Raw genomic sequence first — 19,541 nt, forward strand, 5'->3', positions numbered from 1 at the left:
CCTCCGGTTCCTGAGCGAAATTGCTGGCAAAGGCTTCTTCAAAGGATTGCTCAGGTTCAAGCTGAGAATGGAGAAAATACCAGATACAAAGGAACTGCTTCTCCAGGTTATAAACAACAAGAAGATGGTGCAGCAAAAGATAAAGCCAACGAAATTACAGGACAAAATCCAGACGCCAACAAAGAAATGAAACTTAAGATTAGCAATGTACAGCCAGAAAAGAGCAATGGAAATCACGGATTTGGAGAAATCCTGAAGGTTTGGGCAGCTTTGATCAGGTTAATATAGCAAAACCTGTTAGCAGCCTTAAACCACTTAACTTGTTGCAGAACAAGCAAGAAAACGGCTCAACAAGCCCTGCAGGAAAAAGCAAAGAAAGCCCCGGAATTGGAGAAAAGAAAATGGATTCAAGTCTGCGGAATGCATTGGGCAGCTCTTATCTGGATGTTAATATGAAACCTATTGGCAAACCAGATCACTTATTGCAAAACAAGGAAGAAAAATTCTATGGAATCTCTAAAGGAAAGAGCAGTGCAAATCCTGGAGTTGGAGACAAGAAAATGGATCCCAAACTCTCGGAAACTTTCAGCAATGCTGTTCAGGATCCTGCAGTGAAAACTGGTAAAAGCGTTAAACCGGATCATTTGTTGCGAAACAAGCAAGAAAACAGCTACCAAAGCTCTGCAGAGAAAAGCAGTGGAAGCCAAGGAGCTGGAGACAAGAAGGTGGATCGTAAACTGCCGGAAGCTTCAGCCAGCACCATTCAGGAGGTTAAAGCAAAAACTAGTGGCAGCCTTATACCAGGTCAAACATCGCAAAACAATCAAGAAAGCAGCTACAGAGTCCCTACAGAAAAAAGCAGTGGAAGCCCTGGAGCTGGAGACAAGAAGGTGGATCCTAAAATGCCGGGAACTTTAGGCAGAACTATTCAGGATGCTAAAGCGAAAACTGATAACAGCTTTGTACCAGGTCACTTATTTCCAAACAAGCAAGAAATCAGCTATGCAAGCCCTGCAGAAAAAGCAAAGGAAGCTCTGGAGCTGGAGAAAGGAAGATGGATCCTAAACTGTCGGAAACTTTAGGCAGCTCTGTTCTGGATGCTAGAGCGAAAACTGGTAGCAGCTTTTTACCTGGTCACATATTGCAAAACAAGCTAGAAAGCAGCTGTGGAATCCCTGCAGAAAAAAGCAGTGGAAGGCTTGGAGTTGGAGACAGGAAGGTAGATTCTAAGCAGCCAGAAGCTTTGGGCAGCTCCGATCAGGATGCTAAAACAAAAGCAGTTGGCAACAATAAACCAGGTCACTTATGGCCACACAAGCAGGAAACAGCTATGTGAACCCTGTAAAGAAAAGCAAAGGAAGCCCTGAAGCTGAAGACAGGAAGACGGATTTTAAACTGCCAGAAACTTTAGGTAGTTCCGTTCAGGATGCTAATGCGAAAACTGGTAATAGCCATGTACCAGGTCACTTGATGCAAAACAAGCAAGAGAACTGCTACGGAAGCCCTGGAACTGGAGACAAGAAGCTATGAAATCCACAATTGTCCAAGTTAATAGCTGGAATTGCATCAATAAAAATGATAAATACACTGCCCCTAGTTATGCAGCCAGCTCTGGATATGCATCAAAAGAGCAGCATAGCAGCTATGAAATCCACAGACACAAGGCCAGATCCTACTAAAATTACAATTAATTGCTCCGGACAAAAGGGAATTTGCAAGCAGGAAGGCATCAATATAAAAGGTAAGTTTAGTTTCTAAAATTCCTTTGTACATGAAGATTAATATATTTCTTTCTTTCTTCTATTCTTTTCATTTGTGAATGGCTCTGAAGCTGTGTTCATTTAACTGTATATTGTTTTAAGTATTGACAGTATTACATTGACTTATATTAAAGATAATTTTTAGGACAATAGATCACTATTTCATTCCATATGCATATTTTATTTTCCGAGACAGAGAAATGGATATAGATTGTAGTACAAGCAATCTCTTAATCATTTGCATGCTGTTTCAACATTTTCTCTGCCTTTAAATGATATTTTTTTTTTTTAATTTTCTCTCATCTCTTAGCTAAAAAAGCTCAAATCAGTGAATATGCATTACCATTCAATGAAACAATTTTTAACTATTTCACCAACACGGCTATCGATTTCTTGGTTTTCAGAAGCTGAAGCAAATTTCAAGAGCATGAAGTTACCTATTATGCAAGTAATTGATCATATGCTACTAGCTAGAATTGTTATTAAATGCAAATACAGATCCAAATATTAAAATTCTTTTCTGATATGAGCTTTATATTACCTAGATTATGCCAAAAAAAACTTAACCGGGATAGATGTATTACGTCATCCGTACATCTGTCTAATAAAAACATGTCTCATATATTTTTATATTTTTTATTTTATCAGTAACCACCACCATGATTGTTGGTTTTTTTTAAATCTATGCCTTCCTGGTAAAGTTTTAGTGAATGGCATACCGATGATACAATGTACTTGTTCTATCTAAGACTCTCAATAAGGAAATACAAGTTTATGAATCGTGATTGGTGGTTATGAAAGAGGAATACATCGACAGAATAGATCTTGACTAGACATGACCAATGATGTATATGTTTTACAACATCATCAGGAAAGCTCAAAGCAGGAAAAAATAAAAATAAAAATTTCTGCTTGAGAGAGAATGAACTGACATCAAAGCATCTATGAGGCTCCTTGTAACTCTGCACTTAGTTATAGTATAAGCTACTAAGTTATGAAAAAAGTACAAGGATAACAATTCAATAAAATACAGAGAATTTTTCCTTTTCTTATGAGGAAAACAAACTAACTACATTTCTGCTNTACAAGGTAACTTTGTTTCCAGTTAAATTATTATATGCCTGTGCTTGAAAGTTTAATTTCATCTTAGCATGGATCTGACTTGCATAGATATACTATTTTCTTACACAATTACCTTTTAATAACAGAAGAGATTTCTGTGATCTTATGAAGGTGAGTATCCTCAAAAGCACATATGTACAAGTTCTTGGATTCCTTGTGTTGTCTTCTCTGTATCCAAGCTACTATGATTAAAGCAGATATTTTGTTTTCAATTTTTTTTTTTTTTTTTTCTTGTTCAATACCAGAGATTAGATAATTTGATAAACTATTTCTTTGTATACTTCGCATATCCACATATTGTCTGGATGAACATTAATGTTGTACTTTATACATGATCTGAGATATGGTATGAAAATTTGCTCCTTTCAGAACTAGTTTATGGCTTGAAGAAAAACAAATTTACTGCTACAGAAAGCAATGATATCTCTTCCTTTTTAGAGCGAGCTCTTATACGCCTTGAAAGATGGTTCCATTGGTTCAACACTACTCAGTCAGGTAAGTCTGGGTTTCTATTCAATCTTCCATGCAATACATATGATTGTAGTTTCAGTGTGTTTCTAGCTCTAAAGGTTACCTGCATTGTTCGATATCGAGTTACAAGTTATTGATATTTTAGTATTTATTAATCTCAAAGGAATTTTTCTGGTAGAATACTGGTATAGGATTTGTGTAAACCTTAAAAAGGGCTTGGGCTTAAGACTTTATTGAGTTTTTGACTGTCATCATGGTTAGAGGTTCTTTGAGGTGTACAATTGAATCATTGATTATGAGATTTAGAGAAGACAATTTACATTTTTAGTGAGCTGGGATGTTGGTCTTTCTGAGTTTCTCATTTATTTGGGGTTATCACATTTAAAAAGCAGGAAAGGAAATGAGCAGCTATTTTTGGCATGGAAGAGATAGCACAACAATACGTGAACTAAATCCAAAGGTTCAATTCTACAGCACTCTATATTTGAAGGCCTTTCATAGTTTTGATTTTGGATCTGTTTAGAGGTTATAACTAGGGTAACCTGCACATTTCGCTTGAATTTGTTTAGTCACTGATGCTCAAAATGAAATTTGGTTCAGAAAATTTTCAGATGTTGAAGATAAGTTGGTTAATTTATATTGTTTCTGACATCTCCAGACTCTATCCTCTGGGCTGGATGATTATCCTCGTTCTTCACATCCTACTGAAGAAGAACGTCACTTGGACCTTAGATGCTGGATGCTCCTTGCTGCAGATTCCCTGCATTCCATTGCTGACTTGTTTGCGAAGGAAAGCAAACGAAAAAAGGTATAATAATGAGCAAGCCTTTCTAAATACTAAATCCATATTTAACTTCATAGACCTTGAAAATGAAATGATGCAGGAATATGGTTCAACAGCTAAGCTGCTTTCAGATTTTGAAATTCTGAATCAGGTATGTTCATCTTTATCATCCTGTCTGAAATTGTTTTTCATTCCTTCACATTCAAATGGCTTCATATGGTACTTTGTAATGGTAATATAAACAATTTCTCTATTGTAATATTGGTGTAATGTTCTAGATAATTAAATCCTTGTGGCTACACATCAGTTAGATACGTTTTAAAGCATACCTTTTGGACTAATCACTGACATAGTTCAGCTTTTTATGTCATCTGTGTTTGACATTTTACCAGATGCATTTTGATCCAGCTTACGGAGCTTATTTTGATTATGGAAATCATACAGAAAAGGTATGCTGCTTTTCTGTTACCGTTCCTGTCAGAATAAAGAGCAGTTTTCTTGAATATACTCACACTTACTAATTGGATGGTGCATGTTTAATCCACCATTAGTGAAAGATATTTTAAGATAATTTTACCCATATACAGATTTGAATGACGTCGGCTTTCCAAAGGTCACCAGTTAAGTGTATATTCAATTTTGTGGTTATGTTTAAATCTGGAAATATTTTTTGCTTTTGTGTAAATGTAAAGAAGCTCTTCCATTTCTCTGCATGCTAGGCCTAGAGCATATCAGTCCTTGAGGGGACAGTTGCTTATTTAGGACTACAATTTGCTAGGCCTGTAGCATGTAACGAAGATGTAGAGTTGCAGGCCCAAGTTTAACTTGCTGCAGTCCTTATTGTTCTACCACCAAGAAGTAGATGAGCATCTGTTGCTAAACAGATTTTTGAGCCATGATCTGTAAACCTATGCCTTAGCTTTTGAAATTTGCCACTAGTACTGATTGTTGGTTCTATCATTCCAGGTTCGTTTAAGTTGGAAAGAAACAAAGGTGGGAAATAACCATCCAACTCGTGAGCTTGTAAGGGAAGTACTAGAAAAGCCAGAGCTGAGATTTGTTCCTCATATTGGTTATGTCAGCCTTTTTCCATTCATGGAGAAGATTATTCCACCTGTAAGCTGCATAGAAGATCTAATGTTGAAAATATTTTTTATCAGTTTGATAGACCTCTTGCCGTAGTTATCATTTGTAACATGGTAGCAGACCACTCATGTTTATTGATTGATTCAGGAATCATGGATTCTGGAAAAACAGCTTGACCTCATTTCAAATAAGAGTATCTTATGGACTGATTATGGACTCCGCTCGCTTGCCAAAACAAGGTGATTTTATATAATTTACCCCTGCTCATATGTCTTATATGATTAATTTCCTTTTAGTATCTTGCTTGTTACTAATTCTAGAATTACTTAAATCTAAAATGTTATCTTAAATGCCACAGCTCCATGTACATGAAACGCAACACAGAGCATGACCCACCTTATTGGAGAGGTCCAATTTGGATGAACATGAATTACAGGATTCTTTCTGCACTCCACCATTACACACAAGGTATAAATTCCTTCAACCCTGAAACATCTACCTTCCCTGACATTTAGTCTCCTAAATTAAATGATTGAAATTCCTGCAGTGAATGGACCGTATAGAGACAGAGCGAAAGCAATATATGATGAATTAAGGAGCAATCTGATCAGGTAACTTCATATTGCCTAGTTTGCCTACCTATATATCCTTGCACCTTACCTGAACTTGTCAGTTAGTTCCAACCTTTTTTTACCTCGATCCTGCAGAAATGTGGTTAGCAACTACCACCAGACTGGGTTTCTATGGGAACAATATGATCAGAAAAAGGGTAAAGGAAAAGGTGCTCGTGTATTCACTGGCTGGACATCACTTGTGCTATTAATGATGGCTGAAGGTTATAGTGAGAGTTAAATCCGTTAATATGAAGTTTTTGCCAACAGAAAAGGGAAACAAGAACAAGTTTTGTACCAAGAGTAACTCTCTACGATTATTTCATGGGGTAGTAATTTTATATTAGCGCTGGTACCCAGTATCAGCACATCTGTATACATTGAAGAAACAAAAAACTCTTATAGAAGATAATTAAAATTTAAAAGGTGTAGCCCCAAATAGTAAATGTCTTTAAGTTATTCATACCCATTAGACATGCACATGCTTCTCTCTTCCGTGAAAAGTAAATGCAACAGTTCACCGCTTGGCATTATTCGGGGCATGGATTCCATTGATTCTCATACCCCTTAACGCAAGCAATATGGAAAATCAAATTGGCCACCGTGGAATGAGCGATAAGTGGTTCGATCTCTTTTAAGTGCTTAGATTCAATATGCTTTCTACATCAACTTTAAGTGGCGCTGGGCTAAAACCCCACACAATTGTCACAATCTTCTTATTATTCACAGCTCATTGCCTTGTACTTGCTGACGGCAAACAGATTAGCATAAGCCGAAAATTCATTACTAGATTGGGACTCCTACCCCACTATGCCTGCTTTGCTAAGGAAAAAAAAAATTACAAAAATACAAGAACGAAATGGGGACCTGTTGTATGTGAGTTGTTAAGCTCTGAGGTTTTATCGATTTGTTCCGATCATCACTTCAACAACGATGTTGGAGTCATGATTCTAACAGTAGCAGTTAATTTCCTAATTGGTCCACTGCGAAGTTTAAACCACCTCAAAAGAATAATTGAAGAAAATCAGGCATTTTAGCTCACATCTTCTGTCATCTCTGTGTCTTCAGCCATTATAATCTCCATGTCCCTAATATCTCGCTTCAACACATTGCCTAGTCTTGCAATGGCCTCAGTCTGCTGTTGTAAAACCTGTGCCCACATAACATGAAGAATCTTTCATTTCAACTTGAATGTATTATGAATTGTTGACAAAGAAGCAGGCGAAACCATGTATTGCTATGCCAAATCCATTTATTCCATAGACAGTGAAACCCTCTATATTGCTTTCAATGAAAATGTAACTAATAGAATAAAAATGGTCAGGTATTTTTATGTGAACTCACTAAAACAATGTTAGAGATAGCATAAAACTTTTGATGTCCAGCATGAAGAATCTATTATTACTGTTATAAAGGTAAGGACACATCAGTTGGACCCATGGCACTTACCTCTTGCATGTCTGCAAGACTCTGTTCATGTATTTTAGTTGATCCTGGAAGATAGAGAGAACCACCAGCACCAAAGGTATTTGCTTGAACACGAGACACAGTAAGGAGGCTTTGGACCCTCCTAGAAAGTTCCGCTCCAGATCCTTTCAGCTGAAAATGTGTTTATTGGTAAGCAATGATATCAGATTCAGACAAGCAGAAAGCATAAAAATTATATCACAGAAAAGTAAGACCAACCTGTCTTGTTACTGCAGCTAACTTCTCAGCCAACTCACCTTCTCCTTTCATTAAGGGTAATCGACAACCTTTACCCTCCAATGCTTCAACAATTCTCATTACCTATGGGAATAACCACACAAAAGTAAGTCAAATTGACTACACTAGAACTAAGTGCATGAATTAATAACACAAGAAGAACTAAATGTGTCCTAGATGATGCAGCTATGTACCTCCTCCTAACATCTTATAGCAATCAGATATTTTCAGGCCATCTGAAGTGAAAAACAACAGAAGAAAGACCAAAATTTTATACCAAAACCACACTTCACCACTATTTCAAGTTCACCAGATTGTTGACCACTAACAACGACACACTGGAAAAGATAAGCTAAAATCTAACAGTTGAACAGAAATTGTTCCTACCCTTAAAAGACGCCTTTGAAGGCTTTGCTCTTTTTGTTTCATTCTTTCAATCCATGGTAGAGTTTCAGCTTGAAAATGCCTTTGAAGCTGCAAAAAATTATCAGAGGTTATAAGAAATTTTAAATCCAAGATATACAAATAAGACTAGGAAAACATAAGAATACCGTTTTCACATTGCTTTGAGTAATTCGTAATCTTTCAGCATCTGATAGAATGACTTCATCCTGGACCTGCATTAAGACCAGTGTTAATACATTAGCAAGTCAGCAACTACAGACAACTAATAGAATACACTCACAGAAAGGAACAAGTGCATAAACCTCAAAAGACAAAGCCTTGAATTAAATTCAGCTACTATACTTGCACCTTATTTTTCATTACAAAAACAAGAAAAAAAAAATGGGGTAACTGCAAGAGCTGAATAAGTCATTACGCTACAGCAGGGCAGTCTTCACCTTGTCATTATATTTTCTTTGTCCCCTAAATGTACTTTACCTCATCAATATAAAACCTTTAACATATTATCCAGTGGAGCTTCCAATGGTTTTGTCTCAGCAGGAAAAAGACATACATGAATATATCTATAACCAAAATACTTCATACATCAAATTGAGAATGAAAACCTTGAGGCGGTGTGAAAGATCCTTGAAACCCTGAACAAGCTGAGGCCATAAGCGTTCTCTGTCTGTACTATCCATACCCTCTAGTTTTCCCATAGCTTCTGCCCACATGATCTACCATGCAAAACTATTCTCCACACTTAGCAAAAGAAAACTCAACGAAATAGCAACACAAGCTTCAAATTCAAATATCAACTCACAAGACAAGAATAAAGAAAAAAACACACTCACATCAGAAACGCCAGCTGGCTTCACCCTATACTGCGGTTCAGTAACACTGAACAACAAATGCTGCAAAATTAACACATTAAGTAAACAAAGAAAACCCTACTTCTCAAATAATCAAATTCCAAGTTTCAAAAGTGACGACAAACTAAACCAACCTTAAAAGCATATTTAGGGTTTGTAGGGTCGTCCTTGTAAGCATCAACAATAGCCTAAATGTATGCACCACACCAAAAAAAAAAAAATCAGAAATAAAAAAACCAAAACCTATGGTTAGGGTTTAAGACTAACACAGAAGAAAACAAAACCTGAATGTCGCGATCGGCGAGAGAGAAGGGGAGTGGGGCCACAGGAGCCATCTGAGTAGTCAATTGAGAATTTGGAAAGGGCGTTGGCTGTGACGGGGTAGATTGAGTTTGAAATCCGAATCCAGTAAATGCGTTATTAGCCGGTTGCTGAAAAAGCGGAGTCTGCTGCTGCTGTTGTTGTTGTTGTTGTTGTTGTTGAGGTTGTGAAGAGAATGGAGTTGAAAATAAAGAAGATCCGAACGACGCTGTAGACGGAGTGCCAAAGCCAGGCGTCAAAGACGGACCACCGAAGGCTGGCGTTGAAGACGGAGTACCAAAGGCTGGCGTCGAAGACGGTGTGCCGAAGGCTGGAGTTGAAGACGGAGTGCCGAAGGCTGGCGTCGAAGATGGAGTGCCGAATGCCGGCGTCGAAGATGGAGTGCCGAATGCCGGCGTCGAAGATGGAGTGCCGAACGTCGGCATTGAAGGTTGAGCTCCGAACATTTTCGCGATGTTTGTGATAGTGGCGCCGGGCGTGTTTTGTGTTTTGAGTAGAAGCTAACGCTATCTACGTTTAATTTGCTTGGCTTTTGGAATCGGGGCTTGGATTTGATAATAACATTTGAATTTAGCGGCCTGCCACGCCACGCGGTCACTATGCCAACGAGCCAAGTTAATTAACTAGTTTCTCTGTATATTAATTTAAAGATTACTTAGAATATTTAAAAAAATATATTTAGTTGATTAAAATAAATTAGTAAATATGTTATATTAAAATATTTAGTGGAGAGGAATAAATCGATAGGTATATTATATAATTTATTAAATTACACTTTTTTTTAAAATATTAATATAATATTATTTTTATTATAATTTTTTTAATAATCTCTTTTAACCCCTTACGTTTGAGATATTATTAAAACACCTCACCTAGACACCTACAAAAAAAAAAGTTTAAAACTTAACAAGAACACCCCCACCCACCCAAAGCTATTATTGGCCGTCTGTCACCACTATTGATAACAGCGATAATGGCTGTAATGATGCACAACCGACTAGATTTAGTCATTTATGAGCCGATCTAGCCATTTCCAATCAGATCCATGATGAATCTAGTTGAAAATGGTCAGATCTATAGCTAGTGTTCTAGCCGTTGACTATCTATCTAGTTGTCTGGCCGTTAACAACGGCCAGATCATCTAGCCAGATATTTGGTCTAAACTTGCTAGATCGGCACACGACTTGCCATATCTGATAGGTCGTGCGACATTTTGACGTCGAAGAGTGGCTGCCACCGACTGATGGCTTGCAGTGGTGGTCAAATCCAGCCACCACCCTTGGGTAGCATTTTTAAAGCCTAAGGGCATTTATGTCCTAAAAAATTTGTATATAAGGATAAAATAGTCCTTAAATTTTTTTGTAATTTTTTTTTTGCAAACAAGGTATTATTGTCCAAAAAATTTAATAGTAGGGTAAAATTGTAACAAAATTAAGATTATCAAGTAATCTTAAAATACCTAAGAAAATTGAAGTAATCAGATTACCTCCTATATTATCAACAATAATGACTATTGATTTTGAAAGATTACCGGAATCTTATATTACTTGACAACCAAACGTGATAATCAAGTAATATAAGATGCATTATCTCAATAACGAGAGATTACTCCCAAGTCCCAACCAAAGACACCCATAATATATATATGTATATAATTCTTTGTTAAATATAATTTACCTAACATTTGTAAAAGCTTATGCTTAAATACCATTGAATTCATCTCTAAAATATCATTTAAATGAATAAATTCAATAATATTTAAACATAATCCTCACAAAAGCAGTATGTTAATTTATGAGTCCCAAGCTCGTCTTTTGATTACACTAGATGCTTTCAAATTTGTGCTTTGTACTGTGCAGATGATTTCGGTTGTGTTTGTTTTGTTATTTTGGGTAGAATTTTTGAAATATTATTGTAAAGTTGAATTTGATTATTATTAAGAGAATATAATTTGAATAAAATGTGTTTGGTAGAATATTTTGACTTTATTATTTGAGTTGAATGATTGTTGAATATTTGTTTGGTATATTTTTTTATAAATGATTTATTGATACAATATTTTAGTGTATTTTGTTAAAATAATTTATTATTATAACCTAAAAACTTATCAATTTACGTTTTAATAACATTAAACATTTGATTGATAATTTCATAACCACTAAATTAAAAACAAATTTCTCATATTAATTTCAAGTACAAATCTAACTGTTGACCGACAGGGCATGTGATGGACTCTAAGTCTGAAAAAACGTCGAAACCTCCCCTTCTACTGAAAGTAGTAATCAATCCTGCAATAATGGGCCAAATTATACTAACATTTGGCCATATGATCATAATTTATTCTTACTATCAAATTACGACGTTGAATCTACGAAACAAATATATAAATTAGACAAATCCCAAAAAAAAAAATATTTGGAATAATGAAACAAACACAAATCTTTTATTTTTTTCCAGAATTTTTACTCTTAAATTTCCCCATAAACTCACCACACAACACTCACTAGTTACCGTCACTTTTATTTTTCCTTTTTCTTTGTTCTGAAAAGTTTTTTACTTCTAAAATTTCTCCAGCTAACCACTCACTTTTCTTTTTTACTTTTTTGTTCTTTCTTTTTTCCTAACTCCCACCTTCCCCGATCCTGCGGCTCCCCGCTTTCCAAATCCTCCTCCGGTTCTCAGTTTTCTATTTTATTTTATAATTTTTATTTTATGAAAACACATTTGTGTCACACCATCTTTTGTAACAACACAAACTGGGTTTTGGTGGTGAAAAATGTAATACCCACGTTCAGAAATATGGTAGAGATTATTTTATAGTCATAGTGAATATATTTAACTAGTTTTATAGAGGAATTCCATAAAAGTTTCAATAGGAGTAAAATGGTCATTTCACACAGAATCACGTGTTCAAGTGAAAAGTGAATATGATAAATATAATGTATTAAGTGTGTTAGCCATGAGAATAGAGTGGTAGAAAAATTATGGACAATATACGTGATGTGATACCGGGATAAATACGTGTTTGTAAAGTAATAAAAAGAAATTAAAGAATAAGGGTAAAATAGTCTTTTCACTCATAACTAGATGAAAAGGTGGAGAGTGAAAAGACCATTTTACCCTCATTCTTTAATTTATTTCTATTACTTTACAAACACGTATTTATCTCAGCATCACATCACACGTGTATTGTCCATAACCTTTCTACCACTCTATTCTTATGGCTAGCACACTTAATACATTATATTTATCATACTCACATTTCACTTGAACACGTGATTCTGTGTGAAATGACCATTTTGCCCCAATTGAAACTTTTATAGAATTCATCTATAAAACTAGTTAAATATATTCACTATGACTATAAAATAATCCCTACCATATTTCTGAACGTGGGTATTACAAAAGAAATCTGGTGCTCATTTCACGGATCCTAATAATATACTCTACTAAAAATACTTTACTACAATCACTCACACACACAAACACAATACATAAACAAGAAAACCACACAAACAAACATAATACATAAACAATAAAATCTGTGGCATATGTGAAAAAAGCAGGGAGTTGTGCACCGAAATAGTATAGATCGGCCTGATTGAGCTTCATAAGAGGTTGAACGCATGTGGAAGAGAAGCTGCAACGGTGGTTGGAAGAAGACAGACTGAAGAGATAAAGAAGAAAGAAGGAAAAGAGAAAAAAAAAAAAAAAAGTTGCAGATGGCAGGTGGAAGAGAGAGTTGTCATGGTGGTTGGAAGAAGACAGACCGAAGAAATAAAGAAGGAAAAGATTAAAAAAAAAAAAATTTGCAGGTAGCAGGCCTCACAAACAGAATGGTCAAATATGTATGGAATCAAATTTTTTGGATACAATTCCCTAAGTAACAAAACAAATGCATATTCTAAAAATTGAAGCCCAAATAGTATCATAAATAGTTATCCAAACGCACTCTTCGATATTCACTAGCATTGTATGATTTTTCTTTTCTTTATAGTTAAAAATTGAGGATAAAATATAATCTTGAAGAGTCCATTTTACATAAACAATTTATTTGTTAACCAAATGAATGAGTAACAAGTCTAATTGTTAGAAAGATATTGAATTCCCTCTTGATTCAAGATTACTTAGATTTTAAAGGATCTTGTTATGTATGACTCCATATCACACTTATAATAATATGGTAGTAAGATCTGCTAAAGGGCTAATTTTTGTCATCAAAGTCATTTCTTTTACATGAAATGCAATTATCGTTATCATGATAATGCTTTAAATACAAATTTATTATAGGATATAAATTGATTTACAACCCAATCTTACAAACTTTCTCTCACAATCTCAACGTGGTAACTCACAATTTGTCAGCTCACAAATGGCAGGCGAGATCTATAACGACTAATGAGCAGGCAAGACCTATTTGCAAACTGACCAATTATAAACTGCCACGTCAAGATTGTAAGAGAAAGTTTGAGAAATCGGGTTGGAAGTATAGTATTACCTATGACATATCTACACAACGACCAAGGAAGAAATGCGAGCAAGTTAACCATTACTGGGTGATATGATGGTAAAAAAACAAAAAAATGTTTCATGAACATTTGAATTCGAGTCCTCCCAGACACTAATAGGAGTAACCACCGGAGCTCTTACCCGATCGACAGTTTCAAGGCCCCAAAAAATTAGTGGAGATACAGTCAAGCTAACCCAAACACATACAGTGATTAAAAAAAAATGCGAGAAAGAGAAGGCAGTCAAGGCACTGTCAACCAGAATACATGATAAGAAACTATTTCATCAATAAGTCTTGAGGCCTAAAAGATTAGTCCAATAGACTCGTCTAAAACCTGGCAACACATTGCCAAACCAAAACAAATAAAAAGTTTTTAACCTGATTCAATTAAAATACAATAAGCCAACCAAATCTGAAGAAGCATTTTGGAATTTTGCAATGAAGCTTTACTTTCAAGCAATTATTGTCACACTGCACAAGCACAAACCAGACGGCTTTATCCTGGAGGTCTGCCATTCTGAACCTGGAGCTGCATGAGGATCATAGAGCAGAGTGTTGTAACCAGGTTCTTCTTCTAGAGAGAAAAGCAAAAGCTTTCCGTCCAGTATCCCAAATCGGAACCCAATGGATGAGCTACCAGTCAAGGGAACTGGCACCATCTTCCATGAATTGTCCTCTGGATCGAATATGGCCAATTTCCTCTGGTTTTTCCACTCCATACAGAAGAGCTTCTTTTCGATCACAGCATGAGCAGTGACCATGACACAACCATTCTTCATCTGACACCAGGCGTGCCTCTCAGGGTTGTAGACATCAACGAACCTTGAATTTCCAATGGTGAAGCTCGACCTTCCACCCATAACATAAAGTTTCCCATCAAAGCCACACGCAAAACAACCCCATCTTGGTCTTCGAAGACTCTCTATCAGGGTCCACTCGTCAGTTTCGGGGTCATACACCTCGGCACTTGAGAGGCTTTCTCCATCTGTCCCATAGCCTCCAACCGCATAAACCATGCCATTCACCTCAGCACAAGCAAATTCATAACGGGCCACATTCATGTTTGCCAATTTGCTCCAACTGAAATTACAGAAGTGTTACAAAGCTAGCAAGAATAGAAAAGCAAGCCAACTTTGAACAAGAATAACGTTCCAGACTGCAACAGCCATAATAGACACAAATAATGCAAAGACGCACTCCCAGATTAACTAACTTCCCACATCCTTCTACAATTTCAATTGGAGTCTACGATCACTTCAAAGGAGTTAACATGTTTGAGGCCAGTGATGATAATTAATTGGAAGTCCCAGTTTATAACCATTCACACAACTCACAACGTGCACAGAAACCTTCAAATCAGGGCGGATGTAGTACATGGCCCACCCCTAAATTTGTTTAAAAAATATTAATATATACAATTTCTGGATTTTGGCCCACCCTAACAAAAATATTAATGTGCAATTAGTTTTTATTTTGACCTACCCTAACAGAAATTTCTAGATCCGCCCCTGCTTCAAATGGTAATATTCTTAACTAGTAAAATATATCATAAATTTCCCCAGCCAAAGATATAATAGTAATCAAACAAATTAAATTTCTTGGCATCCACTAGCCTAAGATATTATTAGCAATTACTATAACAGAAGTACAAATATTTCATAACTGCTCAAAAATTCTATTCCTGACAAGTGAAAATTGGCAGATCCAATGACAAAATATTAAGGCCAGCACAGAAGATGAATGGAAACAAACCTGTTAAGGCAAGGATCATATTCGTAAACATCTGCAGAAGCAGAGCCAGTCCCATCAATCACTGAATAACCAGCCATTACAAGAAGCTTTCCGTTAATGACAACCACCCCAAACCCAGCCTTCACTGGACCAGGCATCAGTGGAAGAAACCGATGTTTGTTTCCCTCACAATCCAAAACCTCCCATTGGCTTTGCTTTCCTTCTGCATCCATAGTTAAGATGCAAAGCCATTCCTCAAGCAACCCAAGTAATTTCCTGACGGTGATGAATTCTTTGCTCCGGATATAAGACCTCCATTTCTTGGAGACAGCACCCATAGAGGGGAAATTGGAACGAGGAACAAGTGCAAGGATGTACTTTGACACGTCATCTGGGAGCCCTGGTAAAATGGGGCTGTCCAGATCATTAGCAACCTCTGAGGTTAAACGAGGATTGCTTTTCGAATGAGTTAATGTGTGTTGCTCGCTCAATGTGGAGAAACACATATTTGGTTCTGTAATTCTCTTCTTTCCACTTACAAAACCAGGCATTTTAAATATTGCAAAATGAGGAGAAGTTGATGATTCTTGTACTTGTTCAATTATATATTCCAGAGAACCTAACTATGCTTTTGTTTCAAATGACAAACAATTGATTAAAGAAATTCATGAAATCCATCACCTATGGGCATTTTACAAGACCAAGGCATAAAAGATGTTGCAGAACGAATCACTTGAGCAGTAAATGCCGAGGATTTTCTATGTTTTGTCCAGTCTGATTCATACTCCATACCAGAAAGTTTGCTCTTGAAGTAGTTTCTTCCTCTTAAAGTGGTATCTTCTAGATCTCTAATTTTAACTCTCCCACCACACATTTCCCAGATATCTACACATAAAAGGAGAAGATCGTCACAATAGTTTCAAGTATAAGAGTACACAAAACCCAGTACTTATCCACAAGATCATAAGAGTTGAGAGAATATAAAATTACCAATCAAGGCCATAGAACATAGCAAGTTCTAGCCCCCATTAACCTCCATTTCAATAGATTGTTTAACCACCTGAATCAATCGCATTACAAAAAGAACAGTCAATTAAAATTTACAAAAACTGGATGTTAGTTATAAAAGTGAATAAATACATAAATAGCAACGCTGACCATAAAAGGCAATTCTACCAGCACGTTCAAATTTCCAGTTAACTAACGTAATTATGGCTCGTCATAGATTTGACTACAGTTTTCAAAGGCCGGCACCTAAAACTAAAATGGCATACTATAATTGCAAAATCAAGCAAACAATTGTCAATTATATATATTAATTTGACCGCCCAACAGATCACTTGTTCTCCACTTTATCGAAGACAAATGAAATGGACACAATAAAGGATCCAAAAACCATTTCAATATTTCTCTTAACTGGTAATAGCATAAATCTCAACTTCAACAACCTACCTACCAAAACCCAAGAAGGTAAAAACCAGAAGAATGAATTTAACAGATCTCCATTACAAGGCAATATCACCTCCGAATAATGTATTAATAAACGGAATTGAATAAACGGATCCGACATCAATAAAGTCCTTAAAAATATTTGATATTGAAAAACAAAAAATCTGATTAAATGAAGCAAGGATATTAAAATCCAAATTCGCGGAAAAACAACTAATCAGATCTGAGTTGAATGTAAAACGTAGCTTGACAACTGGTTCTATCCCTATTATAAACCAATCAGAAATGCTAAGTTTAAGCGTCAGAAGTATTCAAACTCTTATATATTTGACCGACACACCTGTCGGACACAAGAAAAAACATGTCCGAATCCGACAAAATGTATAACCGAAGATAGCAATCTTGAACAAGTAAACAGATCTGAATAGTCGAAATAACCATAAAGAACGCAAGAATTACCTGAAAATCGGAGGTTACGGGATACGGAAAAGCTGAAAAAGAGTTCGTTGAAGAAAGAGAGATAATGATAAATGAATTGTCTTAGGTTGATGGTGAGCTAAAAATGAGGATGAATAGATATAAATATATGGAAAGACTAGAAAAAAGGAGGAGAAGATAAAATTAACAGAGCGCCACCACGTCAAGATGAGAATGAGATTTTCACTCAAACCGGTGACGGTGAGGATAAATAGATAGATTATAGATAGAGACAGAGTGACGAGTATTATGTAATAGTAATTGTTGTGTTGTGTTGTGTTCCCAAAATAAAAGGGTGGCAAAATATTTTCTTAATTGCTTTGTCGAAATTTGAACTCGTGATCGTGGGAGATTATTTTAGTGTGCAGCTGCAGCAGGAGATAGCATGATGGTTTGTTCTGTATCTAATCTGATTGATGGTTGATTATCGTGTTGAGTGTGTGGTTACAAGTGGTGGGTCATAGTGAATTTGTTGATTGATGTGGAAAGGAATGTGGACTTTTGGGGTGAGGGGTGTAGAAAAGTTCTATGTAAATATTATATTATATTTAATTTAATTTAAATTAAATATTATTTTGGTTAGATAAAGTGGAGATGAGATGACTGGTATCCACGGCGTCGTTCTCTTTTCTTTATTTATTCCTTCATTTACTGGCTAATATGCAAGATGCTTGTTTTAGTCTAATCTACTTGTCAATGCTAGTGTCCGGATAAGGAAATCGTGACGTGTAGATTTGTATTTATTTGTTAGAAGGTTGAATTCATGCACCAAATAATGTGGTGTAATCTTAATCGTCGATTAATATTAATTAATCGATAATCATAATTATGTTACGTTATTTGATGTATTAATTCGGTGTACTTCTTTCTATAATTGTAGCATTACTCATTATTATGCTAATAAACGAATCTCACAAACCTGACTTGGCACTTGAGTTGATATTATCACATCAACTGACGACTTTGATTAAATGTGAACGATCGTTCCTTAAGTACAAACAATAATTCATTCATAAAGAACAATTGTTATCGTAAGGAATGACCATTCTTACTTATAAAATAATTGTTCCTTACAAATGAATGACCATTCTTACTTATAAAGGAATGGTTGTTTTTACTTATGAAGGAACAGTCGTTCGTCTCTAAGAACGATCGTTCTTTTATAAAGAATAATTGTTCCTTTATGATCATTTCTTATAAAAGAATAATCATTCATCCTTAAGAAACGATTGTTCATCTCTAAGAGATCACCGTTCGTATTTAGTCAAAATAATTTAGTGTTTTGGATGTGGTAAGAGCTACCAACTCAATTACTATACCAAATTTGTGAAAGAAAGTTTATGAGATTCGTTTGTGATCGTATCTTCATTCTTATTAGAATCTTTAATTGTATATTAATGAATTAACTCAAGTAATTAGCAATAATAAAAATAGAGAACGCACCTATTTGCAGTACCATAAATTGATGGCAAAGGAATGTCAATAATTTTACATTTCAACAGTTGTTTTTGATTGATCGATTGCTTTTGTTTTGACTCTTATGGATAAGGAAATCGTGACGTGTAAATTTTCAGCTATTTGTAGAATCTTTAATGGTATATTTTATGATTTAACTTAAATAGTTCGCATTAATACTTTTACATTTCAACCGTTGTTTTTTTATTGGCCGATTGCTTTGGTTTTGACTCTTACGGGTTTCTCCTATTTTTATTGGTAGTCGTACTACCAAAATTCCAGTCAATTATGATTTATGACAATATCATCAAAGTGGGACGTGGAATATATTCCCATTGAACAATTCAAACTTATCTTTCTATTTTTTTTATATTTTTTTTGTTTTGAGAGTAAAATGTAGTCACATAAAATAGAAATTAATATGGCCTATCAGATATCAATTGATTTTATATAGGGAATCAAAGTGAGAGGGATCGATTGGTAATTTGAAAACTGACTGACATGGACAAATGAATCCAATTTGCTCTATATGTCCCTTACCACAAAAAAGTTGTGGTACAACCAATCGAAGGAGTCAAGTTCATTGAGATTCATATTAGCTCTCACGCATTGATCTTACATATTATAAGCAGAGTACTTATAAAAAAAAAAAAAAAATGTCTTCTCCATCTTATTTTTTTTTTACTTATAAACTCAATTTATAAGTTAAAAAAAATTATAAATAAACATGTCAACTTAATTTTAGAATTTTCAAATTAGTTTAACCAGTTTATAAGTTTAGACAAACACCTCTTAACAAACTTT

At 35.3% G+C, this 19,541-nt stretch overlaps 3 protein-coding genes across 4 annotated transcripts; 1 reads left to right on the forward strand and 2 right to left on the reverse strand.

Annotated features, from left to right (window-relative positions):
• Positions 1–1,599: 1,599 nt before the first annotated feature.
• LOC116108295 (mannosyl-oligosaccharide glucosidase GCS1-like) lies at positions 1,600–6,259 on the forward strand. Its single transcript, XM_031394547.1, has 12 exons — positions 1,600–1,741; positions 2,165–2,208; positions 3,224–3,377; positions 3,746–3,813; positions 4,012–4,161; positions 4,238–4,288; positions 4,530–4,586; positions 5,104–5,253; positions 5,371–5,462; positions 5,582–5,691; positions 5,771–5,834; positions 5,931–6,259. The coding sequence occupies exons 1-12, from the start codon at positions 1,600–1,602 to the stop codon at positions 6,073–6,075; spliced, it is 1,227 nt and encodes a 408-aa protein (XP_031250407.1). The 3' UTR covers positions 6,076–6,259.
• A 97-nt stretch (positions 6,260–6,356) lies between these two features.
• On the reverse strand, positions 6,357–9,679 carry LOC116108299 (nuclear pore complex protein NUP54-like). Its single transcript, XM_031394550.1, has 9 exons — positions 9,079–9,679; positions 8,929–8,982; positions 8,777–8,836; positions 8,549–8,659; positions 8,090–8,155; positions 7,926–8,012; positions 7,521–7,622; positions 7,284–7,433; positions 6,357–6,984 (listed from the first exon to the last, which is right to left on the reverse strand). Exons 1-9 carry the CDS (start codon positions 9,559–9,561, stop codon positions 6,868–6,870), a joined length of 1,230 nt encoding a protein of 409 aa, XP_031250410.1. The 5' UTR covers positions 9,562–9,679; the 3' UTR covers positions 6,357–6,867.
• Positions 9,680–13,683: 4,004 nt separating this feature from the next.
• On the reverse strand, positions 13,684–17,550 carry LOC116108301 (F-box/kelch-repeat protein At1g67480-like). 2 transcript variants are annotated; one of them, XM_031394552.1, is made up of 4 exons: positions 17,265–17,550; positions 16,347–16,416; positions 15,378–16,241; positions 13,684–14,705 (listed from the first exon to the last, which is right to left on the reverse strand). In XM_031394552.1, the coding sequence occupies exons 3-4, from the start codon at positions 15,905–15,907 to the stop codon at positions 14,078–14,080; spliced, it is 1,158 nt and encodes a 385-aa protein (XP_031250412.1). In that variant the 5' UTR covers positions 15,908–16,241; positions 16,347–16,416; positions 17,265–17,550; the 3' UTR covers positions 13,684–14,077. The 2 variants fall into 2 exon arrangements, with proteins under 2 accessions (XP_031250412.1, XP_031250413.1); XM_031394553.1 differs by lacking the exon at positions 17,265–17,550 and adding an exon at positions 16,515–16,702.
• Positions 17,551–19,541: the final 1,991 nt, after the last annotated feature.

The sequence above is a fragment of the Pistacia vera genome, unplaced genomic scaffold (assembly GCF_008641045.1).
Source record: "Pistacia vera cultivar Batoury unplaced genomic scaffold, PisVer_v2 Contig561, whole genome shotgun sequence".
Lineage (NCBI taxonomy): Eukaryota > Viridiplantae > Streptophyta > Magnoliopsida > Sapindales > Anacardiaceae > Pistacia > Pistacia vera.

Excerpts from the sequence above, each read along its gene's own strand:
- LOC116108295 (XM_031394547.1), top strand. The coding sequence starts at position 1,600 with ATGCAGCCAGCTCTGGATATGCATCAAAAGAGCAGCATAGCAGCTATG. Across the intron at positions 3,814-4,011 it reads TACGTGAACTAAATCCAAAG|ACTCTATCCTCTGGGCTGGA; the intron begins GTTCAATTCTAC and ends TGACATCTCCAG. Across the intron at positions 5,463-5,581 it reads CGCTCGCTTGCCAAAACAAG|CTCCATGTACATGAAACGCA; the intron begins GTGATTTTATAT and ends TAAATGCCACAG.
- LOC116108299 (XM_031394550.1), bottom strand. The coding sequence starts at position 9,561 with ATGTTCGGAGCTCAACCTTCAATGCCGACGTTCGGCACTCCATCTTCG. Across the intron at positions 8,660-8,776 it reads AGCCAGCTGGCGTTTCTGAT|ATCATGTGGGCAGAAGCTAT; the intron begins GTGAGTGTGTTT and ends TTTGCATGGTAG. Across the intron at positions 8,156-8,548 it reads ATCTTTCACACCGCCTCAAG|GTCCAGGATGAAGTCATTCT; the intron begins GTTTTCATTCTC and ends GTCTTAATGCAG.
- LOC116108301 (XM_031394552.1), bottom strand. The coding sequence starts at position 15,907 with ATGCCTGGTTTTGTAAGTGGAAAGAAGAGAATTACAGAACCAAATATG. Across the intron at positions 14,706-15,377 it reads TATGATCCTTGCCTTAACAG|TTGGAGCAAATTGGCAAACA; the intron begins GTTTGTTTCCAT and ends CTGTAATTTCAG.